A 27416-nucleotide genomic window follows, 5' to 3' on the forward strand; every position below is an offset into this window, starting at 1 on the left:
AGGGTGGAGGAGCCCGGCACAGCGGCTACTCAGCGTGCGCCCGGCCCTCCCACCGCTGGTCGAGGCTGCCAGGAGGCAGGCCGCTGGCGGGAAGGGGCCAGGAAACCTCAGAGCCGCGCGGAGACAGCAGCCGCCTTGTTCCGCAGCCGGGTGGCTTTTTTTTTTCTCTCCCTCCCGGGGGCCAGACATCCCCGCCCCACCCCCTACTCCCACCTCTCCTGCCGCTTCTTTCCGCCCTGGCTCTGAAAGCGTTAACCCCGGAGTTTTTCGCACCCTCCCCCCGCGTCCCTGCTCCCGCCCAAGGTTCCTAAAAAAGAAAGGTGTAAACTTTGGTCCAGATAGGGAATGAATGATCAAAAGCCAAGCCGAAACTTCCTGTTGCCCGGACACTATATATAACGTGATGAGTGCACCGGCTGCGGAGTCGCACCGTAGCGCTCGCCCCGCCGCCGCCTCCGAGCGCCTGAGGTTTCCCGGGGACCACAATGAACAAGTTGCTGTGCTGCGCGCTCGTGGTAAGTCCCTGGCCGGCGACGCGGGCGTTGATGCCCGGGTGCCTGGGCAGGCTGCCTGCCTGCCGGTCTCCCCACCTCCCAGGGGACTGATGGGGACAAAGCTCAACTCGCTCCCTCTTCCAGCAGAGATTTGGGTCAGGTTGGAACAGATCTCTTTTCAAGCTGGTTGTGCTTCTCCTAGGGTGTCCTTTTACACTGGAAAGTTCCTGCTGGTTTTATGGGGAAGAGAGAAGAGCTCTGGACCTTTTTTATTTGAATGAGTTTTATCCATTTTATTTATTGTCTTTCTTCATCTCAGATGATTCACTCCATCTTTACTTAGTTAACTTGGGCGTTATTATTATTAGCAATAAAGTGGTCCCTTATGATCAGAATAGAGTGGGAGATGTCAGCCTTCTTAAAACTATTATAATTAGAATAAAATTTGGATGCAGTGAATATGATATGATACATCATTAGGCTCATTCCCCATTTAAGCAAATATTAAGGAGAATTTTTAATAATTGGCACCAGAGAAAAGATCTCTGTCTCTCTCTCTCTCACACACACACACTTTTTTTTACTGTGAAATGTAAAATTTAATAACATTTTATTATTAAAATGGGTTATTTCAGTTCTCAACTTCAATATAATGTGGAGAATATGGTGAGATAATGTTAATTATATTTTAAAATATATTTAAATAATTAAGGTTTAGCACTAAATAGGTTAAAAGTTATTTTTAACATACTATTTGGAAAAGAAAGGAATTTCTATAACTTAGCTCTTTTTTTTTAAATTTAAATTCTAACCAATCAAGTTAATAAGACTTGTATGTAGATTAGTCTATGATCAATGATTTACTTCCTTTATGTCACCAGAGTGTGGAGTACACTGAGATATGAATCAGACATTCATGAAAGGATAGGAAAATCCATATTTAAGCCACATGTATGTTTTTGAAAGTATTGCAGTAACTGCTTGAATTTCAATGTCCAACCCACAAATAGTGGGTGGGAGGCTAGGGAGTCTCCCAATCAGTTCTTGTATCTATGGGATACACAGACATAAGGAAATAAGTAAACAGCAACGTCACTGAAGAAGAGGTAGATTAACACGAGTCCACACTGAAGTATGCTAATCTTATGTACCACTACATATATGTTGTGTGTTTGCATATATCATTATTCCACCAATATGGAGAGAATGGAGAACATTTTAAAACGTGAAGCTTTATTAAAGCATGACACTTAGAGAGAATGACACAAATCATAAGTGCCTACTGAAGTTTCTCAAAGTGAACCTTGTGAGCCAGCACCCAGATCAAGCAACACTGCATTTCCAGCATCCCAGAAGCTTCCTGGGCTTCCTCCCTGTCATCACTATGGCCAAGGCCTGAGAAATCAATATTCTAACTCCTAATGCCATAGATGAGTTTTGCTTGTATTTGAACTTTATATAAATGAACTTTATGTAGTTTCTGTGTGTGTCTGGCTACTTTCACTTATGGTTTTACCGTGATATCACCTCCACTGTTGGATGTACAAAAGCTCACCCATTTTCACTGCTGTATAGTATTCCACTGTGTGGCTACACCACAATTGATCTACTTATTCTAGTTTTGGGCCAGAATAAATAATTCTTCTATTAACATGGGCACATTTTTATTCTTCCTAGCCTTTTGTATTCTGTCAGAGATTTAATTAATAATAAACATATTATCAGTGGTTTTTAAATTCTGGAATTGCCATTATATATGTACCTAATAATAAGTGTTCCTAAACAGACAAATGTTTTGATATGTGGCATGTATATGGATATAGATATGTATGTAGGTAATATAGCACCTACTAATTGTAGATGATACAGCATTATCAAAAGAGAAAACTTTTATTGTGTCTTAAACACAGTGAATACTTTAAATAGGAAAATTTCCCTTTTCCTTTGTATATTTTCTGAGATTGACTTTATTTTATAAATGATTGGAAACGGACACTTTGTACTGACACATGAATCATACAAATGCCCTTTTGTAATCATCAAGATGTAGTTCTAAGAAACGGAAGCACTACAGGTATTTGGTCCTTTGTACCAGGTATGCCACTGGGCACTAGGGACAGAATGGAAAACACAGACACCGTTTCTGTCCCCATGGATCACAGAGCCTAATGGAGAAGGCAGATATTGGATGTATAGTGAGAATAATAGAAAAAGAAGTACTAGGTGACTTGGGAATAGAAAAGATCCTGCCTTCCAGGATCTTATAAAGGAAGTTGCTGTGCAGTAGCTATGAGTTTGGTTTCTTTGGATGAAAATTCAAACACCAGGACCACTACTTGATAAAAGATTGTGGGCAAGTTACATCTCTCTTGAGTTTTAGTTTCCTCCTTTACAAAATAGAGATAATAAGATGCACACATGCAAGATAACCACATAAAGTTCCTGTCCCATAGTAACACCAGCTTATAGCCTCACGCTTACAGATAACTGCAGGATGACCTAGACCCAAGTGAATTATATAAACAAAGTGTTGATGGTGCTCAGAGGAGGGAAAGATGGCCACTGACTACTGCTTTGAAGGAGGACTAGAATGTTTCACTGTTGGAGATAAAATCAAGGCATCCTGAATCTAAGAAGTAGAAGAAGGTAAAATTGTTTGGCTAAGTAGAATCTTAGATTCTTTCTGTAAGAGCAGAGAGTATGCTGGCAGGCAAGCAGTGGGGGGGGGGGGGGTCATTAGGACTAATGCCGGAGTCCTGGGCTTTCTGGAATGCTCACTAATGCAGTTAGAGACCGACTCTGCAAGGGGAGGCAGTCACATCTCCTAGTCATTTCTTTCATGTTGCCCAAGATGCCTCCTGATACCCTGGGAACATCCTGGCCTAGACTGAGTTTTTAATTGGTGGCTGAAACTGCCCGTCATGGAGTGCCAGAACCACTTATTGGCCTTCTCAAAGCTAAGCTCTGAATTAATGTTATGTTCCTAGGATTTGGGGTAGGGGGCAGGGGTGAAGGAGTGGGAGGTCACAGATGGCTTTTTTTTTTCAGGACAACTGCCTGATATATCTGTCTTCCTGATTTTTTGTCATTTTGTTGTTGTTTATTTTGGTTTCCTCCCCCTCTCCCAGTGGTTGAGTGTATTTGTCTAGCCTTCCTGTTTGTTTAATTTAAGAGAATCATCCCTCTGAAGTTTGTAGGAGAATCGTATATACACTCAGTCCAAAAGAGTCCTGAACTTTTGTCCTAGCAACCTTGCTGGCTTCTGTCACCCATCAACCATCCACACAATTCCTAATTTCAATCTGGTCTTTAATTTTACTTCTTAGGTTAAAACCACAGTTGTCAAACTCCACTGGTAGGGGAAGAGAGCATTCTGTGCCAGATGCTTTATCCACTTAGTTCTAGAAGGAGAGCTGCGGCGGTGTCTGTCAAAGGGGCACCAACACACTCCAGTGTTCTTGCTCTCCTAACCGCTAACTTGCCAGCTGGGTTTTGCTCTAAGCAACCCTCAGCCCCCCTGCCTGCATGTTCCCTTTTCCTAAAAGCTTTCTGTGAAAAGCATTATTTCCTTCTGCATCTCATTAGCCAGTAGCATTTCCTTTAGCCTGAGTTTCTCCTTTGCAGCCCAGAAAAAGAAGACTGGGAAATATACTGCAGAGAAAGAGTCGTTGTATAAAAAATTATGTTTGCATTACTCAGGCCTTGCCTGATGATGCCTGGCTGCCCCTGATGTTGCTACTACGAGCCGAGATGCCTACATCATCAGTGCATTTATGTGTGTGAGTGTGTGTGTGTGTGTGTGTGTGTGTGTGCGTGTGTGCGTGCGTCTTACCTGGTAGACGAGCAGTTCTCAATCAGATCAGACTTCTTCCATCCACTTTTAAAACATATGCTTTGCAACAACAACTTCCTTGCTCTCCTGAAATGAAATTTAAAGCACATATATTTTACCTACATATAGAATTAAAAAAAAATCAGTATACCAGCATAACTATACTAAAAAGGAGAAATAAAAGGAAAGTAATTTATAATAAAATAAGCTTCACTAGAAGACTTAATGAAGTGGTGATATGTTAGCATCTTTATGTAGAATTGCCATGAACAGACCAAGAGGAACAAAGACAGGAGCACATGTGTCACACTGGTATTCAAAACCATGATCAGTGTTGGCTTTGTTGTTGCGATTTTTTGAAATGGTACACAAATCTCGCTAAAGTTTTACACAAAACAAAGTACAACCCTCTATCAAATTTTATGTTGTAAATTCCTGGAAAATTCAATATGTATAAAAATCATGCAAAAATCACTTTATATATATATACATATGTATATATGTATATATGTATATATATAATGGAATTTGAATCCAGGTTCATATAATAATAAACAGGGTTTTTTTGTTTTTTATTTTTATTTTTTTACTTAGAGCACTTATATTAGTCGTCCATAGGACATTTAAAAGTGTGTGGGACATGCGATTATTCTTGATTATTTGGGACATCTAGCAGTTGTGACAACAGAAATCCCCCACAAATTTCCAGAACTTCTAGGGGATAGCACTACCCCTGTGGTCAACAAAATATGAGCTCTTTGCAAACACAGGTTTTCATCTGATTCATATTTATAGCCCCCAGGTCTCCGCCGTGCCTGACACTAAATTTGTGTTTGCTGAGTCAAAGGAGCTACGGTGAGATGTGCTAGGATGTTTGTATAATCTACCATTGGTTTCCATGGATACGCCAACAGAATTGAGCTCACTGTCAGAGATTTAACATTCTAACATGAGCTTTGATCTCTTTTAAAAATATAACACCCTACCCACCTGACCAATATTTTAAATATTCCTTTGTCCCTTTCTACTATGAAGGTATGTAGCAATACCTTCATAAGGGTCCCTTTTTAAGAGGGCGAAAAAATGAGCCAGGTTTATAATACTGACCCTTGCAGGTGCTACCTAACGTCAGGTGAACCCCCTTCCTGACCTTCCCATCAAGTGTCCATTTTTGGTTTAATAAATTTGATACATTCATAAAATATACCAAGAGAGATGTCAAACAGGCAACTGGATTTAGAAAAAAGTTCAGAGTGAAGGAGAAACTTGGACTGAAGATTAAAAAATCTAGGTCATCAGCGTAAGAATGGGTTTTTAAAGCTATAGGGACAGATGATTTCACAGGGCAAGAGAGGAGGGGAGGAAGCAGCCCCAGAGTGCATTTCTGATGCTGATAGGTAAACAAAATGCAGATACAAACAGTAACAGCAGCCATGTTTAGAAAAGAAAACAAAAATCAAAATCAAACTTAGCAACCCACAAGAGCAGGAACTAGTCAATCGGAAATCCTAGCAACATCTGTAAACTATCTGTGCAAGAAGAAAGAGTGAGGTATAGCCAACTTGAAATACACACAGTATTTTTATGTGACATGTAATTAGTTTTTGGAACTCACTACCACAGAATATTTATTTTGGGGTAACTAGCATAGAAAGTCTAAAAAAAGAATTCTTTTAGACAGTTGTAAGGGATAAGAATAGTGTTACAACACATTAGGTAAGAAGCTGCGTGGTACCCGCTCCCTCTCGCTTTTACCTGGCCTCTCTAAATGAATGTTCCCGAGGCCAGAACAGTCTACAGACACACTAAAATGGTTCCTGCCAGCTCCAAGGTGACATAACTTCCCAGGTGCTTGGGTAGCTCTTTTTTCACCCCAATTTCTCAGAAGCACCTGAATCAGCCGGACCATAAATGGACAGAGGATGAAGGAGGAAAGGAAATGTTCTTTTTGAAGCCCTTCTAAAAAAAGTCATGTGCTCCCAAAAGCCCTGATTTATTACTTTCTTAGTGGGATTTTAAAAAATTCATCTCTTTAGTCTTATAGGTTTAATACTGTGAAAACATTGTTTAATTTTCTTTGAAGCATCTTCTGTAAAACTAAAAAAGAGTCGCCTTAGGATTTTCACTTCAGTTTAGTCTGCACCTTGGAAGCATTTTCTGTGAGAGCCTCTTAAATAATCAACTATAAAAATAGAAAAATAGGTATCAAGATGAATTTAGATTTAAAACAAGACAGTAATTCATCTAAGCTTTCTGACTGCCTTTGGTAAATTCAATTTTCTTCTCTGATCTTTGATCCCCAAATCTCCCTTGTCATGTAATGTTACTTTCTTATTCAAAAAAGAAACCCTATTTACTTTATTCTTGGAAAAAATATGGATATCAAGACCCTATTCTTTAGAAAGTTCCCCCGCCCCACCATCAACTGGCACCACCACCACCACCAACAAGAAGTAATTTAGGATTTCAGTTATGGGGCATAGTGACAGTAAGACCTCTCTCTGCAACAGCAGACAAGAGACAAGGGATCTTATTTCTCAGTTTTGCTCTAGGCTCTGAGGTCCAGTCAGTGACTTCACCTCTCTGGATCCTACTTTGCTCATTTCTAAATTAGGGGTGTTGGACCAGGTGCTATGTGGCAGGTCTGCTTTAGTTTTAAGCTTTTGTCATTAAAATGAATTAAACCTTTTGATTATATATCACTTAATATTCCAAACATACAAAAATCAAATGGACTTATTTATCTATGAAAAAATATACTAACGAAATTAAAAAATACATATTCTGTTGCCATTGTTAACGTTTCTTCTGCCCAGTTACTTTCACTGATAGGAAATTCTGTTCAAGTCAGTGAGATCACAAGAGGAAGCAGCTTTTGAACTGTTACCTGCTTTTAAGTGGTAAGACTTCTGTGTTTTAGGATCCCAGGTTATTCTTTTAAACGAAAAACTATTTTTTCATTCTGAAACAAGCCCTTTTTGTCTTTAGCTAGGATTCACAGAAGTCGTTAATGCGTGTATTTTTCATATTCTATTTAGTTAGAAGCCAGTTCAAGACATTCCCTCAGGACTTACTAAAGAGGTATAATTATGGTCACCAGCAATCTTCTTAGACTCCTTGAGCAGAATTTTGAATTTGCATTCACAAGGAAGTACTTGACGACTGCACACTGCTCTTTGGAATAAATGTCAAACCTTCAGCTGGAGTAAGTATGGCCATGTGTAGGCTAGCATGACCATTAAATACGCCACTGGGGTACTACACGGGCTGAAAGAACCCTCTGATCCCACACTCTGTTTCCTGTCTTTTCTTTTAATATCCAGAAAAAAGGGGGAAAATTTAACTAGACTGTGCTAAAATAAAGGTCAACTAGAAAGTATGAGTGCTGTCTATTGAACAAAGACGTAGTTGTTAGCGCTGTTTGTAAGTGTCCTCCATTCTCCTCCCTTCCAGAAACATGGTAAGACTGTACTTCCCAGCCCCCTTTGGCGAGGGAGGGAGGGGTGAGGTTGGGGGGTGTGAATAGTTCTGATAATGACTTGGGAGTTGAAATGATCTAAGTCACTTCCAAATTAGAGCATCTAATCAACCTGTATATGACCCCCAACATTTGTTTCTCTTTCCCTCTTTCACAGCCAACCAGCCATGTCCCAGACATTAATTTCTATGTCATCCTAAGTCCTGGACAAAGGGCAATGACAACAGCCTTCATTTGCACAAAAATCCTCTGATGCAGAGATTGGTATCTATTTTATGGACGAGGAAACTGAAGTTCAGAGAAGTTAAGTAACTTTCTCTAAGGTGACCTAGCTGAGAAGGTTTTTCTGCCCTATGGGAGCTTCCATCTAGCAGCTGAGTTCACTGAAAAACATTCATAAAGCAGAGCAAAGCCTCTGGGTTCCCTCAACTGGAGCTCTCTTCTCTGCGGGGGTTAAGGATGTCCCAGGATGGAGCTCAGAGTCACATCCTTGGGCAAAGTGATTCCAATGTATTTTTTCACCCTTTTTTAGCTCCTCCTTCAGCTGGAGGGGGTCCTGGCCTCCTTACTAGACTTGAGTTCTAAGTCCAGATCCCTTAGGATTTAGACCACGAGGCAAACACTTTATATATTAATTCCTTATTAGGAAGTGCAATCCTAGGGAAGCAGGAGTGAGCAAAAGAAGAGTAAGCCAAAGAGGAAGGACAGCGAATTCGAGGGGCTGCATTACTGAGAAGCTGCTGCTCGTGTAAAGTGTGACTGACTGCTCAGTCTCACAGGGCCGTCTTCCAGAGAGGCTGTGTGAGAGCGGCTGCATTTCAGGACAGGACAGAGAAGAGAATTTACTCACCAGGACAGATGACTGATAGATAGATAGATAGACAGAGGGTGGCATGGATGGATGGATGGATGGACCGATGGACAAAAGACAGATCTTACTGAAGTTTACATTGTGTCACAGGTGATCATTTATATGCCTGTCTCCCTGGTAACTCCACAGGTCCCCAGAGGAAAGAGTCAGTTGTTAAAGGCTTAGATTCAGAAAGGATTAGATTCGAATCCCAGCTCAGATGTGTACTAGCTCTGTGATTTTTGACCAGTCACTCAACTTCTCTGAGACTCAGTTTCTTCATCTATAAAATGGGGATCCTACTGTCACCTCAGTGGTGGCTGGAGGGGATGGATAACAATAGCCAGTGAAGAAAGGGCTCAGTATAGAATGGACCATGTAATAATATTATAATATATATGCTATTTTTATTTATCATACCACCCAGAGCTTCCAGTACGACGTTTCCCATGTTGTAGGCACACAGTAAATGTCTACATGTTCAACTCACACCCTATTTTAGTCCATTTCCATTTCTACTTTCTATTCCATTTCACAACCACCATGGCTGATCTTTTCTAACTTTCTCTCACCAGCTGCCCTTAACCATATATTGGATTAATTGGGCTTCAGTCTACATCATTAGCAACTAAATTGATTCATAAGGCAATGTGAGCAATGTATTATTTTCAAGGAAAGGCACTATAGAAGTAAAACGGAATTTAAACACTGATGTTAAAAAAATGGCAACATACTAAAATGTATTGCCAATTCTGAGCCCAAACTGCCAGGGACTGTAGCTGGAAAAGTTTGAGGTAGTAATGTGGGCCCTGTGCTCGTGAAGTGGGCCTGAAGGGGCACAATTATAAGAGAAACTGCAACCAGCCCTGCTGTTGAGTTGAAATTTTGAGAACTGATGTTATATCTTAAATCTGGTGATGAACAGAAGTCCGAGAGAAAAAAATACTCAGCTCTGAGAGCCAAAATATAAGAGATTTCTACGTATCTCCTTTGGAAAGTTTGAAGGTTTACCTGCATTACAAGTTCTTTTTTCTCAGCAATGTTCTCCTTTATGCGTTAATCTATCAAATGTTAATTGTCTGTAGAACTCCTCTGAAGCAGCAAAAAACATCATAAATAAACCTGTCCTGGTGTTTTTGGTTGATTCTAAACACAAGGTACTGCTAATTATTTTTAAAAGCCTCCAAACAACTAAAAGAAACTTCTTGAAAGGAACTAAAAAAACCACATTTAAAATTAACTTTTACCTGGAGACAGTTCTTCAGCCCCAAGGGAAGCAAAAGTGTAAAATCTGGCCCAGGGATTCATCTAATAAATCATAATTGCTTGTGTTTCCTTTTCCCTGTTTACTTAGTGAAAGCTGTTGGCAGCAAACCAGTTCCTAATAGATGAACAGATTTTATGCATTTGCTCTGCTTACCTGGAGACCTGATCCTGGCTATTGTGGAAATTATTAAGCAGTGGCAGAGCCTCAGGTGGGAACCTGGCAGCAGCAGATAAACGTCTCAGATGATCTGTCTGCTTTTTTCACACATTTACTTTTAAAAGGGAAACTAAATACAAACAGAACCGTGCATGCAAAATGCCAAGCAAAATGAAAGCTGCTTTAAAAAAAAAAATCTTCCTTTAGGCAAATTCTGTCATCACTATCATTTTACAGATGAGAAAAATGCAGACGTTGAGGTCGTCCTTGAAAATTTATCCTTTACCTGGTGGGTATTTATCTGCGTCTATAGCATTACGCGTAATCCTAATTACACATCGGAGGTATTCAATTTATCTATCAAATTGAATAAAATAAAATTAAATATATTGAATACCTGCTAGGTATAAGACACCGTACACCATCTAAGGTGTATGGAAACAAATACTTTTCTAGGGCCCTCTAAGCTAATCTGTAGAGCTGAAATATTTCACTTAGACCAAGAAAGTTATACAGGTTGGAAAGATACTGAAACTGATTTTAAAAACATGTCAGAGATGCTTTTTTGGGGAAATGATTAAGAATAGTATAGATAATCAACTTGTGGCACATTTTAGGTGGGTTACTTCCTACTGAACAAGAAACTTCGAAGTGTCTCCAAAAATGAGTCTTTCCCCCCATTTTCCACCTCCTGTGCAATTAGCATATGTGAGGACTGACACTTGTCTGGAACCGTATTCCTTACCAAGTTTACTTGTGTCCCTTTACTTACTTGAAATACAGCAATGGGACAGGAATAGGTATTCGCACTTCAGAGGTAAGATACTGACCAAGGGTTACTGGTCGAACTGAGTCTGGGACCCTGGTACACAGGTTCCCAGCTGAACGTGCTCCTGTTAATTCACACAGATCTAATGGCCATGCTGTGCACTTATTAGAACTTATTATTCATTATCCACTTAGTGTTCTTCTCGAAACTTCCCATGATAGTCCTACTTTTTTTTTAACCTTCTCCTTTTCATCCCATCTTGCAAATGTGTGTAAGTCCTACAGGTTAACATTTAATCTCTTTTGCTGGTATACAATACCCTTGGTTAATGCCACCCTACCTCTCTGCTTCTAGAGCCATTTACATGCTTGCCACCGTGAAATCTGTGTCTTCAGCTATATTTCTGTCTTGAATACCCAATACATGTATCTACTTGTCCACTAGACATCACCCCTTGTGTCCCATAGTTGGAAGATGTTCCAAACTAAATTCACTGTCTTCCTCCCTTCATGTTTCCTTCTGCTGTCAGTACTTAATGGCAACGCCACATACCGAGTAATCAGAATTCATGGGCGCGTTCTTCACTTGCTCTTTCTAGTACCAGCCTCCCCCTGCGATCGGCTAACGTCGTATCTATCCCTTCTCCTTACCATTGTCTGATTTTGGCCTCTTATCATTTCTGACCTGTCGAGCCTCTTCTTGGTCTTCTTTCTCCTCTCTTCTACCTCCGACTGTTTTGCAGTGATTTAGGAGTATTTTACATCAGGCTGGGCCTTTGGATGAATATGCCTACAAAACAGGAGCATTAACTTACTCAACACCATCGCTTAGCAGTATTTCCGGAGCCTAGTAGTTTTTTCAATAAATGTTTGCTGATTGAATGAAAACATAAATTATTGGAGGAAAAAGGGAAGAAGTTACTTCACTCTAAGACTATAGAAAATCAAATAAGCTAATCTTCATAGGAAAAGAGTTTTTTGTTTGTTTGTTTTTTTAAATAAGGTATGTACTTTACACTACAAGAGATCTTTAGGAAATTCACCACGATATATATCCTGAATGTTTCCTTTCTTGGCTAAGACGAACTATAAAATGGCATGGTTTCCAAACTGACCAGAAGTTTAGCTAACTCTGGATAGTCCTCAAATAGTTCTCTGCGGCGAAGATCATGACGAGGGATCACAAAAGGAACTCCCAAACCAAGTAGTTATTTCAAGCTTTGCGTGGGCACCTTTTAATGAATTTTCCATAAACGGAAACCCACTGGGTCACTCATGGTTCTGCATACCAGAGAGTAAGCCCAGTAGTATGGGATTGGCTGCATTGCATCATTCAAAAATAACCTCGCTGGAGGAAGTGTGCTCTTCTTGTGTCCTTTAAGAAGCAGCATACACGGGTAGACTGCTGTAGTCCAATCACTTGTCATCTGAGAAATTTCCATCTCAGTGCCTCTGGACACTAGTCGGCACAAAGAAATAAAACTTGTCACTTCATCTGGACTTGGGGAAGGCTTTGGTTCATCTCACATGATCTCCTATCTCTATGCTCTGGAGGCTTACTTTTGGACTATGCATGGAGGCTGTAATGCAAGTGAGAGCATTTGGTAAATGTTAAAGGATTTGGCCAAAAATCATACTCAATGGCACATGCTCTGGGTTTTAATTCTGCCTCCACTGATTACCATGACCTAGGATGGTTAGTCATTCTAAGGCTCATTTTTGTAGCTGGTCGAGGCTTAACGATGATAATGGTAATGCATCCTAAAGTAGGTGCAAACCAAAATATTATAAAGATTATGTTTTAGTCCACTGCCTGGCCCAGAGTAGAGATTAAATGTGCACATGTTAGAATGGAATAGACATCCTATCTTCACACTGCCCATGTTTGCTTCTGGTACATACCACCACATCACTGTACTTCTTAAATATGAGGACTTTTCATTAGAAACTTTATGTTTGGGACTAAGAGTTATGTGATTAATCGAAAAAATCAGTTAAAGCATTTAATAATAAAATTATCAATACCTATATCTTAAATATTTTATTTTGACTCAAAACATTTAAATAAACATTCATTCACCTGTGTTTTGAGAGATATCCAAGGCTCTTCTTGGAATCTGTGTTAGCGGACTGGAGTCCCACACTGTATTTCTTACAAAACCCTTATCTATAACGTACTGGCCGTCCACTTCAGTTTTGGAACTGAAAGACATTTATGAAACAAACTGACTACATAATCCTTCCAGATGTTCTCTCCTTTTTGTTTTTATAGTTGTTTCAGTGACTCCAGATTCTATGGCAGGATTTTTTGTTTTGTTTTTCATTTTTTCTTGCCTCATTTTTATCAAGTCATCCCCTAACCATTCAATTTACTTTTCATAGGAAAATAATTTTTTCACACCCATCTTTACTGGTTTACATAATAGTTAATTGAGTCCCCTAACTATAATTGCAAGGGCAGCATATACAGATACATGTATACAATGAGCATCAACAAATTCAGCAGCAAACATACAAGTGACTTTTGCTAAGCGTGCATCTCCACTGGTGAATACAGACAGGAGACAGCATACTAAAGGAAAAGGCATGGCTGAGAATTTAGGGTGCCAGAGCATCCACCAGTTTTACGGAGAGAATGGAAGGGATGGGTGAATCTGAAAACTGCATACTGGTAAGAGAGTTCTACACTATAGGCATACCTCAGAGATATCCTGAGTTCTATTCCAGACCATTACAACAGAGCAAATCATACGAACTTTTTGGTTTCCCAGGGTATATAAAAGTTGTGTTTACAGTATAACATAGTCTATTAAGTGTGCAATAGCATTATGTCTACAAAACAATGTCTATCCCTTAATTAAAAAGTACTTTATTGTCAAATAATGCTGTCATCAGAGCCTTCAGCAAGTCACAATCTTTTTGCAATAATAAATTAAAGATCATTGGTCACAGATCACCACAACAAAAAGAATAATAATGAAAAAGTCTGAAATATTGCAAGAATTACCTAAATGTGACACAGAGACACGAAGTGAGCAATGATGCTGGAAAAATGGCACTGACAGATGCTCAACACAGGATGCCACAAACCTTCAGCTGTTAAAAAACACACCTCTGCGAAGCACAATCAAGTGAAGCAGAGTACAACAAAGTATGTTTGTAAAAAGGTGTTTTACAAATAAAACAGGGTGGAATAAGAAGTAGGAGGGGGCTAGAGCAAACCATTTGTTTCCAAGTTCAGTGGTTACTGAACCCGGCGATGTTATTATAGTGGCAGCATATCAAAATAGTGGAGCTAGAAAACGCTTTGGAGAACAACTAATTCAAACCACTCACCACTTTCACCCGCTACCATCACCTGCTGATGTTTGATAGGTGAGGAAAGATGGATGGGTTTGAAATAGAATATTCTTTAACACTGCCCAACATAAAAAAAAAAAAAAAAAAAAAAAAAAAAGGAAGGTGAAGAGAAGGACAAAGCTATTAGAGATGGAGCCTTAAGTTAAGTGTCTTTTCAAGAAAAGAGGCATGGCAGTGGGAAAGGGTGGCTTCAGCAAGGATTCTGGGCTGGTGGGAAATACTAGGTTAGAGAACTCTGGGATTTCCTTCAAGGATTAGGTCTACACCGAAGGATCAATAGATAGGGAATGGGAAGAGGAAATGAAAAAATGGTGAGAAAATTCCATTTACTTTTTCTTTGAAAGAGTCAAGCATAAAACACCCCCAAACAGAGTGGCCTCTTTTATCGGCAGGACTTTATGCTTCTGCAGAGGAACCCTCGCACGCGTCCTGGCTTTTCATGAGTATCTGCTCAGCAGTGGTTATGCATTTCACACAAAAAATACTTTTGAACTCTTCTTAGGCTTTAAATATTACCGGCTGGCAAAGGAGAGAGAGAGCCAATGTTATGATGATCTGTCCTCCTTTGGCATCTGTTTTCATTGCTTTTCCAGGAAATGCAGAAGCAAATGAGTGACAGGACAGAGATGAAGAGATGTATTAATTTTGCCCATCCTCTGTCCAGTAACTGGTTCCAGAAATTCTGTGAGGGAATTGGGGCTAACCAGAAACGGAGACATAAGCATCCAATTTTGGCCACACAGCGTTCTGTTTTTTTACCAAAGTGGAAGATTTTCAAGTAAAACACAAAGGCCCAATAGAACTTGCTGAAAACAAGTCTGCAGTTTCTTAAGGCCCTCCAATTTTTAAAAATATATATGATAATTCCTTGTGGTGGCCTAGGAGAAATGACCTTCACTAATATAATTGCTTTCTAACCCTTAAGTCAACTTGATTTACTGTTTTTTTTTTTTTTCTCTTGGATTCCTTTCACCTCAGCTTCCCTGTATTTTGAAGAAATGGCAACTAATTTCCAAAGCATGGTTTCAGGAAACCAACACTGTCATGTCCAACTGCCTAGAAAAATACAAATTGCATCAGTATTCTTGGTCAGATCTTCTATTTGTGTGGCTGCTTCTAGTGAGGAACATAAGCCCCATCTGTAGGGTTTTCCCATCTCATCCTCATCACTTCTTGGTAGGAGAGAAAAGGGTCAGCTGGTAAGTAAATGAGCCGTGTTGGCGCGGGGGAGGGGGAGCGTGACGGGAAGTCAGGCAGGAGGAAGCCCCAGGACCGCTAGCCCTCCCAGGATGGGGCTCACTCAGCAGTAGGGAGCAAAACAAAGGCATCACTCTGGACCTCTGAGCCAGGCTTCTTGGAAGAACAGAACCCTCAAAAGTAGCTTTTCAGGAAATCAAAAGTGAACATCAAGAGAAAAAGGCATTTATCATTGCTTTCATGTGTCTTTGCAAGTGACATCAGGAAAACTTCATTCCCTAACATCGAAGATTTTTAAAATACTGGAGCTGAACCCACACAAGGGGCCTTGAAAGATATAATAGGATATAGTCAAGTGATCAAGATCAAGCGACAAAGCCACTTCATCTTGCTTCATTTCCTTCAAAACACTGATCATTATTTGTGATTATGTATCTCTTCCCTTCTCTGCTCTCTGCCTTCTCACTAGCCTGTGAGCAGCTTGAAAGCAAAGAGGGTCTTTGTCTTCTGTGTCACCGTAGGCTAAGTTCTTCTATAACACTTGGTACACGGTGGTTGCTCAGTATCTATGTGTTGAATGAATAGATTCCATCTCTTTCTGAAAGATCCAGACCAAACCACAGCTTTCACCCACGACTGGTCCATTTCTTTCTCCTAATGTTGACCCACTTTCTCTGAGCCAATAAAAAGCCCCAGGGAAATTCAAGAACATACTTTCCCCAGAAACCCTCGGGTTATGAGGGTGTCTTGAAAAGACCACAGAAGCAGCCCTGATTTTGCCCTGTAGTCTACTTTTTGTTGGTTAAGAGTCCTTGACATCACAGCCCTCTGAAAATTGTTCTCAGTTAAAGGGTCCACGGCCCTCACTGAGATGTTTTATTCTTTTCCTCTGGTTAATCAGTTCATATTAGGTCCGGACAGCCCTGACGCTTGTCATGTCCCAATAGAAGTGAATGGAGTTACTTATTAAAATGCCCAAATGCTTATGAAAAAGGCCATTCTTCACCTTTGTCTCTCCAAATTCAAAAGGGAGTGCTGTCTCCCAAGCTTGGCACATTTTTTCTTGGGTCAAAGGGTTTCTGTGAGATTTCCTGAGTTCTGCAAAGCAGAGTTTGGAAAAAATAATTGTGTTTGGCCTGCCACTTCCCCAAAGCCTGAAAATAGTCAGGGTTGATCCCTGTACCCAAAACAAACAGTAAAAACCAAGCAAACCACCCCTACACACAAACAGCGCTGATTCTTCTAATTAGTGTGAGGAACTACTTCAACGTTCCCTTGAAGACCTTTTGAGATCTGGAATACAAGACAGAATGCCCATCTGGAGCTGCCCTCCCAAGTAGCACTCTTGCCCGCAAAATCTTTCTCTCCGCACAGACCTCTTCCGCCATTGTAGAAGGGAACTTCTGAAACCCTGCCTGCTTCCTGAAGTTTTTCCCAGTTAACCTGAAGAGAGGTGGTCATTTAATTTTCTAGACATCATTCACCTTAATGAGACTCAAGACTGTGCCATATGATGTTCTGGAGGAAATGTCAGTCTTAAAATTCTAGGAATTTTCCAGTAGATTATAAACGTCACAAAGACAAAGATCGTATCTTATTCACTAGCATACTCCTGGTATATTTCCGGTAGGCATTCAGTGCATATCTGTTGCATGAGTAAGTGAATGATCAGAATTCACATTACATCGTAGAATGGGAACATTAAAGAGAGATTATCTAATCCTAAATATGGCTACCTGTAATCACCCCATTTAAAGATTGTAATCTCTCCACCTTCCCCTCTGTATTTCTAATCTCTTTGACTTGCTCATTTTCTACATTTACCTTCTAATATATAATTTATGTGTAATTTGTTATTTATTTTCTTGCTCCTCCAGTTGGATTGTAAACTCCTCAAGAGCAGAGTTTATTGACTATTTGATTCACTCCTGTATCCCAATTGCCTAGAACAGAGCCTGGCACAAAATAAGGGCTCAATAACTATCAACTATCATCAAGTGAATCAATGAAGGAATATTTATTGAGTATGAACAACTCCACACCTGGGAATCAGAAATGTTTAGGGATGTAAATCCCAGGAATCTACACTTTCATCAAGGAGTCTAGGTGACTCTGGTATAGCTGTTCTGAGAATCACCAGTCTGCCCAACTCACTAATCTAGCAACAATCCTAAAGCCCAGGGAGCTGAAGTGTCGCTCAGGGCACGTGGGTTATTTAGTAGTGCATCTAAGTGTAATCATTTCTGTTCTGATGAGTTTCCACTCCAGCCATCTGTGAGCTGGATTTAAGTCTTGCTGCCATCACCATCTTTGTCTTTGAGATTAAGCTACTTAGAAGAATGATGGCTTCTGAATTTATTTTCTGTGGTTGTAGCTCAGTTGGCAGGAAGGACATAAGGCTTCAGGTGGTAAAGGACTTTTTGAGGTTAATGCTTTTGCACAGAATAATCACCCCATTTCCATGCTAACATGCCACAATTTCCCTTTCTTCTTCTAGTTCCTGGACCTCTCCATTAAATGGACCACCCAGGAAACCTTTCCTCCAAAGTACCTTCATTATGACCCAGAAACCTCTCGGCAGCTGATGTGTGACAAATGTCCTCCCGGCACCTTCCTAAAACAGCACTGCACAGCAAGGCGGAAGACTGTGTGTGCCCCTTGTCCTGACCACCACTACACAGACAGATGGCACACCAGCGACGAGTGTCTGTACTGCAGCCCAGTGTGCAAGGAATTGCAGTACGTCAAGCAGGAATGCAATCGTACCCATAACCGCGTGTGCGAATGCGTGGAGGGGCGCTACCTGGAGCTAGAGTTCTGCCTGAAGCACAGGAGCTGTCCCCCTGGGTTTGGAGTGCTACAAGTTGGTACGTATCAGCTTCCAACATGCAGCCAAATTAATTAGCATCCTATAAAGTCAGGTAGTAGGGGAAGTCTAAGGGAACACGTTTGTCTTGATGACATTACAGGACAGAAAACCGCAAAGGTAATGGAACCTGCTGGGTATGTACTATGTGTCTGGATTGCTGCCAAAGAACCATTCCTCAGAGGAACACTTTGCCCCACGGGGCAATTTAGTGACAAATCTCAAATGCAGCAGATCGCTCTCTAATGAGACGCATGATGGATTGCTCTTTTTTAAAGGGACACACTCTGAGTTGCACTGTTTATAGTTGATCTACACCTCGGAGTTTCGCTTCGGCGTGGACAGCTTCAAACTGCAGTGCTTTTTGTCAAACATCAGAAATGTTAATTGATACCAAGAGAGTAATTATGCTGATATTAATGAGGCTCTGGAGTGCTAACAATGAGTAGTTTATAATTAATTATGTAAAAAATGAGAATGGCTAGGGGAAATGTAGTTCATGATTAAAAATGAAGCTAGTTTTTCCTTTGGCAAGGGACTTGAGTGACTGGGAGGATAAAGACGACAAAGCAGCCTCTCTTAACGAACTTACTCTTTATCTTAGACAAAACAGATTGTCAAGCCAAGAGTAAGTACTTGTCTACAAAAAAAAATACTTTCCCTTTTTGCATTTTGAACAGCATAGGTTAAGGCCAGTGTGCACTGAATCTTTTAAAGCTGCTGCAACCCACACTTTTTTTTTTTTTTTTTTTTTATAACTACATTCACGAAGCTTCAGTGTGGTCTGCACCTTCTCCTGGCCTGGGGAAAATTAAAAGTATTCACTCACTTTTCTGGAGGAAGCAGCAGTCAGTATAGGTTCCAATTACCCAGTGTGAAGCCATGTTTCTCAGCCTCAGCATTACTAACATTTTTGGGCTGGATAATTCTTTCTGTGGGCAGCTGTCCTGTGCATTGCAGAGTGGTTAGTAGCATTCGTGGTCTTCAGCCGCTAGATACTAAGAGCAGTCTTCCCCCAGCTGTGACAACCAAAAATGTCTCTAGACATTGTCAAATGTCCCCTGGACAGCACAGTCACCCTTGGTTGACAACCACTGGCTTGGAGGGTGCTAATTATTTGTAACTTTTTAAACTTTCAGCAGTTGTGATATAGAACCTAAATTACTATAAGAAATTTTAGGTTTAAGGGCATACAAAGGAAACATATTCAAAAATTAAAACCTACTAAGTTGAGAATTTTATAAATTTAATCACAGAAGGTGCAAATTGCATGACAGTCTCTTAAAATGCCTCTAGTATGAGTATTTGAGGGACAAATCAGTGACACTTCCTAGCTTTTATTGGATGATACTTTGGGACTCAAAAGCTAAGCCAAGTTGTAGGGGAGGAAAGCCCATCCAACAAAAGCAAATCCACTTAATTCAATTCAGTAAGTTGTATATACACACAAATTAATTAAGCAGGAACTATGCAGCTCAGAAACTACAAAGTTTTGAAAAAATAATGGAAATAGTAAGGATTTTTCTCACATAAGCATGAAACTCTGTTTGTACAATGAAGTCAGCAGGTAGACTGAAGACTTGGGACAAAGGGACACAGTTACTGATTTACTTACCTCTCTGTCCTGAAAAACCTACAGAGTAGTTCCTCATGGAAAAGAAGAGGCTTCCAGTCTAAAGAGAAGGCAAGATTCTGCAGTGTTATTCTAGGAAGTATTTAGTAATCATTCCTCTTTGTTGTTTTGAAGTTAGGTTGTCTCCTCTCCCTATTTCACAGGGGCCTTTGAACAACACGGGTTTGAACTGCGCTGGTCCTCTCATATGCAAAGTTTTTTCAGTAGCAAATACTGCAGTATTACACAGTCCCGGTTGACTGAATCTGTGAATATGGAACCCTGGATACAGAGGGCTGGCTGTAAAGTTAATAGTGCGATTTTCCTCTGCACAAGTGTTGGTGCCTCTAACCCACCACCGTTCACGGATCAACTGCACTTACTTCATTCTGTTAATCCTGTAATTCTTTGTAATTGCTTATGGCCAGCATGGTAAATTCTCAACTGAAAAGCAGAACTCCTCTGGCTGCTGCACTTCACACTTTACCTGCCAGATTATACCTTTTATGTTTCTGCTGATATTAATGAGGCAAAATCATTTACTTAGATGGATACATCTTTTCTTATAAGAAATCCTATCAATCATAAAAGACGGAAGTCCTGTTCAGAGAGGTCATTATGTAAAGCCTCCAAATATATTAAGAAACTTTCCTTCTATAATTCTTGGATTCCTCTTGTTAAAGAGCTTTAAAGTCTCAAATACCTGAAAGAATATCTTGTACGTATGACTTTCTCACTGGGACGCAGGAGACCCAAGCCGTCAATGTGTATGTGAAGAATGATAAGAGTCTTCTTAATGCAATTGGCAAAGGAAGCCTTGGATCCAGATGTCCAAGACCATTTATTTCCAGAATAGCAGCAATGAAAGAATAGCATGGAATCTCTGTCTAAATATCTCTGCTTCTGATACTGTAGAATTTGGCGCGGAGTTGGATCCCATTTAAGGAGAGGGATGTAAAGTGGTTCCTAAGATGATGTCACTGCATCCCTGCAGATGGCATTTAACGTGTGAAGGTTCCAAGCGTGGTCCCCTCTTCTCTTTTTTTTCTGCCAACACTGTCATTTTTACTGGTCAGTGCATCATCAATCCCTTTAGAAAAGAAAGGGAGTCAGAGAAGAAACTAAAATCAACCCGTCATGCTTTTTTTTTTTTTTTCCCTTCTGGTTTTGGTAAAGGAGACAATAAGATGGCAGGTTGAAAGTTTTAATAAATGAGGTTCATTAACTTTCTGTAGCTTTCATTTGTCCCTTTCGTGTTTGGCATCTGGCATAAGCCAGAATCAGCCTATGGAGGCTACATCTGTTCAACTAGCTTACACTAGATGGAGGCATTTTCATATGCAAATACACTGTAACATATGAGCCATCCAAGCATAGAGTCAAGGGTCTGAAGATGTTTATTTTTAATAGCATTTTTAGTTGTTGACTAGTTCAAGTTTTCCTGCCAAAGATTTCTCCACATTTACCAAGTATCTTTCCACCATGAAATAAAATGCCCTCACAGTCACCCTTCCCTGAAATTTTAACGACTGTGTTCTTTTAAAATGCAACCATTTAAGCAAACGGTATATTATCTTCCATTTACCAGGGAACTGCAGGCTTACACTTTTGAGTCCACAGCCAACTTTATTGCCACCTTCAAAAGTTTATTATAATGTTGTAAATTTTTACTTCTCGAGGTTAGCATGCTTATGAGTTGCTGCACAATTAGGATTCAGGAAAGAAAGAACTTCAGCAGGTGATTGGAATTTAACGATGCAGCATTCAATGGGTACTGATTTCGAAGAATATTATAGCAGTTACACGGCTGTTATTGTGAGGATTTCCCAGAAGTAAGTGTGTGGAGAACACGGTTGACAACAAGATCCCACTGACACTTCAGCACAGGCAGGACTAATTGAATAGCCTTCTCTTCATTCCTTTTCTCTCACATTGTGTGCTTTGTAGGTAACAGCAAAATAAATTTGTGGTTGGATTACAAGGAGGGGAGACTGCCCAAGGGGCTGACTGTAGAAGTTTTGTTCTATCTAATGAAGTGAAAAATGAAAATGCCTGAAGTTTTCTGCAACATAATAGGAGCAGTAAAAACCAAGTGAAAAGTCTTTCCAAAACTCTGTTAAGATGGTATTGGCTGCGAAAGTATTTGAAAGGAATTCGCTAAATGGCTTGGTATTTTCTTTAGGAACCCCGGAGCGAGATACAGTTTGCAAAAGATGTCCAGATGGGTTCTTCTCGAATGAGACATCATCTAAAGCACCCTGTAGAAAACACACAAATTGCAGTGCATTGGGGCTCCTTCTAATTCAGAAAGGAAATGCAATGCTTGATAATATATGTTCTGGAAACAGTGAATCGACTCACAAATGCGGAATAGGTAATTATATTTCAAAATATCAGTCTTTGTACCACTTCTAAGTTGAATACAAGACTCTCCAGCCCTTCTTAGTCAAACTTGTATTTTCCCTTTCTTGGATTTTAACCAACTAAGACTGTTCTCTGTACATCACTGCTAAAGCCACAACTCAAAATCTTTCAAAAAGTCCCCAGCTTCTCAGTCATGCTCCAATCTCTGACACTTTGTCCCTTCCACACTTGAATCGAATCTTACCTATGGAGAAAGGGGTGGAGTAGTAATTATGTTTAATGCCAAATCATCAGTGTCCAAATTGCAGAATATTTCAAGTTAAGCATTTTTATCCCTTTTAAGAGTATCTGTATTATTAGCCAAAGTAAAAACTGGCAAATAAGAAGCACAGTGACATAAACTGATGACAATCAGAAATACAAAACTGGCTTTGTTCCTATCATACTACTAAGTTCTAAGTTCCTGTGCTCGTCTTAACCTCTTTACTCAGGAAAGGTCACTAGCTCCAGGTCAGGGAGCTATCTGAATGCGCTCCGTGTAGGTGATGGCACTAATCAGATTGGCGTCCTCACCTACTACCAGACTAATCTCAGACCTTCTGCCAAGGACTCATCACACCAAGGAAGACAGGCCTTTTAGCATTTTACCAGCTTGACCCCAAATATCTTTTTGTGCAACACAGAAGTATCTGAAAGATAAGAATGTGGGCTTAGAGATTTAAGATTCAAACCCAGTTCCAACATTTTTTCACTTGTGTAGTCAAAATCTTAGACTAAGTCATTCAGCCTTTCTGCTTTCTTATTAAACAATGGAATGAGGGAAGCAAGAGTAAGAGGAGTGACCTCTAACTTTGGCATTCTCTCTACTTTAATTCATTTTAAATTTTATTTCTGTCATTCACTGAGCACTTACTATAGGCCAGGTACTTTCGCTATATGGGCTTTTAATCTTTACAAAAACATTGTGAAAGTTGTTCAAGTTAACATGTGAACCTGAATGGCAGAGCCAGGATTCAAACCCAGACCTGATATACCGACCTCACCCAGATGCTCAGGTCATTGTACCTCTTTTCTAAATGACATGTTCTTGTGTTTGTTTTCCAACTTAATGTATGCTTACACATCTGTAAACATCCTTGCTCCCAAAGTTAACTATGTGTCTGTGTGTGTGCAGAAAATAATATCCCATTTCAGATTACTTTTCAAGCTCCCTTAAAAACACTCATCTTGAAGTAACCTGCAGACACTAGTTTAACCTTTAATAAGTATTTAGTAGTTATATTAAAATATGTTAATATATACATTAAATCAGAGAATTTTTGCTGTAAGTTATTTATAGCAATATTATATTCTTATTAGACATTTGTTAAACTCTCCCCTACAAAGTGCTCTAAAAGAACACTAGAAAGGACATAAACCCAGTTGGACTGGCAAGCTGTCACTAAGGCCAGGCAACAGAAGGTTGACTTTACTCAGACTTCGCATCTTAGCATGCTGTATGTTGGAAAACTCAACTGTATTGGTGATGATTATTATTATCATTATTATTATCCATTAGACTTCCAAGAATCCAGCTGTTGAGTAAATCTTGATCTTCCCACCTTCCTTTAGATGTGACCCTGTGTGAGGAGGCATTCTTCAGGTTTGCCGTCCCTACAAAGCTTACCCCTAACTGGCTCAGTGTCCTGGTAGACAATTTGCCTGGCACCAAAGTAAATGCAGAGAGCGTGGAGAGGATAAAACGAAGACACAGCTCCCAAGAACAAACCTTCCAGCTGCTGAAGTTATGGAAGCACCAAAACAAAGACCAAGATGTGGTCAAGAAGATCATCCAAGGTATGGTGCCCTGAAATAAACAAAGAAATGAAAATACGTGTTTCTCATAAAACAGAAACAAGACTGTCTGTTCAGTTGTGTGGATGCCTCCCTTTGGGAAGTGTTGTTGGACTGAAAAAGTTTTCACTAAGTGACATTGGAGATGTTATTCCTTGAGCAGCTATACAAGGTTTTATTCTCACCTCCTCAACACCCCAATTTCTTATTAAAGGGCCCCTCTAAAAGGAGAGACAATGCATTTCAAATGCAGGACTGGACCTCAGGAAATCTGACTCCGGACCCCTTGGCAGTTTTTTCAGAGTCCCCTCTGGCCTGTCTAGAAGTTCTTTAACCACTTTGGCTTTAACATTTCATTTCCACCAAGAAACTGTGTTGTATTTATTTGGTAATTCTCTCCAGAGAGCCTCTAAGTGTCTTACAGATATCCTCTCATTAATCTTCACAATGCAGCCTATTTTAAAATTACCATTTTAATAGCATGTGTTGTGAGAATAAATGAGATATAGTCTACAAAGTGAGCTTAAAGCTAGTAAAAAGCAAGCACTCTCATGTTTTAGAGTGTTATAAAGAATCTCCTTTAGGAACTGTGTGTGTGTGTGTGTGTGTGTGTGTGTGTGTGTATTATGATGGGAGAGAATCCATAGGGGAAAAGTAAGTTTCATCCAGTGTGGGCTATAAGCTTTAGGATACACAGGAGAAAAAGTACTGACTTCAATTAGCTTTGGGAGGACATCCTGGAAAAAACAAGGGAGAGTTTTCATAATGCAGACAATGTCAACGAGAAATCCATCCTGCTCTTCTTGTGCAGTTAAATGAGTGAGGCGTCCTACACGGCCCTGAAACGTCAAATATCTGAAACTTGGCAACAGATTTTAGGAGACTAACATCTTTGACAGCTGAATGCTTTCACTTGTGCTAAAGAGTAAACTTTTCTTCTGTTTTTGGCAAACAAAATGTATTCTTTGAAAGTATAATTAGCCCCGAAGCAAAAAAGAAAGGGAAGTTGCGAATCAGAGACTTGGAATTGGAAGGGGCAGAATTCCCTATTTTATAAATGAGGACATTTCAGCCAAGAAAGATGAACTGACTTGCCTTAGGGCGCACAGACACTAAATGACTCATGTCATCAAGAGAAACGTTATTTACTCCCTCTTAGGTTTATGTCCTAGCTCATTCCTGAACTATTCTCTAGGCCGTGGGTATCCTACTGTTCTTTGGCCTCATATTATTGGGTTTTCAGATCTCTTCCTATGGTGGTAATCCTTTGGTGCTATTTATTAAAGACCATTTGAAGCACCTAATTCTTCAAATGGCACATATATCAGGTATCAAGTAATGAAAGCTTATATTACAAAGTAGCTGACTTTGTGTTTTTTTCTGAAAGGTTATGCTTTTAATTACTCCAAATTTTCTTAGAAAACTGAGAGCAATGTGTCTATAATTTTCTACTGTCATTTTCCAAATTTGGGCTTTTTACAAAGTTGTGTTGGATGCCTAGACTATAGAAAGCATGTTACCTATTATAACACAAAATATTTAACTTAGTTATTAGAAATAAGTAGCATTACTTAAGCTCCCCCTCCCCCCCCCAAAAAAAAGAAAGGAGAAGGTCCTTAAAATAAATGTATGACATTCTGGAGAAACCACTTTTGCCTCAGGTTCGTTTCATGGTGACTTTAGATAGATTATGTGAATGTCTCTTTGGGCTTTTGCTTTACGCAGACATCAACCTCTGTGAAAACAGTGTGCAGAAGCACCTTGGGCACATGAACCTCACCTTCGAGCAGCTTCGAAGCTTGATGGAAAGCTTGCCGGGGAAGAAAGTCTCGACAGAAGACATTGAGAAAACAATGAAGACGTGCAAATCAAGCAAGCAGATCCTGAAGCTGCTCAGCCTGTGGAGAAGTAAAAATGGCGACCAAGACACCCGCAAGGGCCTGATGCACGCCCTGAAGCACTTGAAGACGCACCACTTCCCCAAAACTGTCATTCAGAGTCTGAAGAAGACCATCAGGTTCCTTCACAGCTTCACCATGTACAGATTATATCAGAAGCTATTTTTAGAAATGATAGGGAATCAGGTCCAATCAGTAAAGATAAGCTGCTTATAACCGGAAATGGTCATTGGGCTGTTTCCTCACCATGGACCAGATTGAATGAATGAGTAAACTGTTTCTCAGGCACTTGAGGGGGGTACAATGACTTCTTTCTCATCACCAAGGACTAGATTTGGCCACAGGGCCTGAAAAGAAACTATGGTGTGGAGAAAGAACTAACTAACATCTCCCCCAAAAGTTTAATAAAACCCAAATAGTTTATCCAACTGACAAATCTGGTCCAGAATCTACTGACTATATTTTCCTTTGTTACTGCTTGCAGTAATTCAACTGGAAATAAGAAACTAGATTCCATTGTGCCTTACTAAATATGGGAATGTCTAATTTAAATAGCATTGAGATTTCAGCTATACTAGAGGCTTTTATTAGAAAGCCATTTTTTTCTGTAAAAGTTACTAATATCTGTAACACTATTATAGTATTTGCTATTTATATTCACTCATATATAAGGTTTGTACATATTACCATCCTGAAGGAAAATTGTAAGACTTAATTTTAGAAAGAAAAATATATATTCTGTTTATTATTATGACAAATGAAAGAGATAAAATATATTTTTTAACAGAACATTTGTAGCATTTCCTAATAGGTACTGCCATTTTTCCTGTGTAGAGTATTTTTGTAATATACTTTTACCTGTATAAGCTGTAATATCTTTTTGTAGAAAATGCATTATTTAGTCAATTGTTTAATGTTGGAAAGTGTATGAAATATAAATTATCTGAATATTAGATGCTCTGAGAAATTGAATGTACCTTATTTAAAAGATTTTATGTTTTTACTATATAAACAACATCATTAAAGTTTTCAAATTATTTTTCATTGCTTTTCCTCTTGCTTTTATTTGAATGGGACATTCATGGGTCTGAGCTTTCACAATTTTCCCTTCCTTTTATCATAAAGACCACCTGGGAATTGTTAAAAATAAAGATTCCTGGACCAATTTATTGAGAAATGCTGGGGAGAAAGGCAGAAACTTACATTTTTAACAGTTCCAAAGTAATTTTTATTACATTAAAGTTGGAGAACTTCTGAAGTCAAGCTTACAATACAGATGGTGCAAACAATGTATAACTGCTGCCACTAGCATCAAGAGATCAAACTACCTAAGTTCTTTCTGTTACAAGTAATAGAAACTGGCACTACTTTATTGAAGAAAAAATTAATTGGAGGGGTGGGGTATTTGGTTGAATGATGCCCCCTGCCCAAAATATGTTTA

The 27416-nt window shown here is 39.6% G+C and overlaps 2 protein-coding genes across 8 annotated transcripts in view; one reads left to right on the plus strand and one right to left on the minus strand.

The window, feature by feature from the left end:
* The window catches only part of COLEC10 (collectin subfamily member 10), a 398420-nt gene that overhangs the window by 137773 nt on the left and 233231 nt on the right, over positions 1-27416 (minus strand). For 4 of the 7 annotated variants that reach the window (XM_064476879.1, XM_064476883.1, XM_031439529.2 and 1 more), the window contains exons 5-7: positions 12926-13047; positions 11497-11635; positions 4327-4413 (exon numbers count right to left, since the gene is read on the minus strand). The gene's annotated coding sequence lies outside the window, so the exon portion shown is untranslated. Of the gene's footprint in view, positions 1-4326; positions 4414-11496; positions 11636-12925; positions 13048-19883; positions 20496-27416 lie in introns of those variants that run through there. The other 3 variants (XM_010988431.3, XM_064476880.1, XM_064476878.1) reach the window with 3 other exon arrangements.
* TNFRSF11B (TNF receptor superfamily member 11b) lies at positions 251-27016 on the plus strand. Its single transcript, XM_010988426.3, has 5 exons — positions 251-515; positions 17900-18269; positions 22063-22254; positions 23856-24080; positions 25803-27016. The coding sequence occupies exons 1-5, from the start codon at positions 486-488 to the stop codon at positions 26189-26191; spliced, it is 1206 nt and encodes a 401-aa protein (XP_010986728.2). The 5' UTR covers positions 251-485; the 3' UTR covers positions 26192-27016.

This window comes from Camelus dromedarius, chromosome 20 (genome assembly GCF_036321535.1).
Source record: "Camelus dromedarius isolate mCamDro1 chromosome 20, mCamDro1.pat, whole genome shotgun sequence".
Taxonomy (NCBI): domain Eukaryota; kingdom Metazoa; phylum Chordata; class Mammalia; order Artiodactyla; family Camelidae; genus Camelus; species Camelus dromedarius.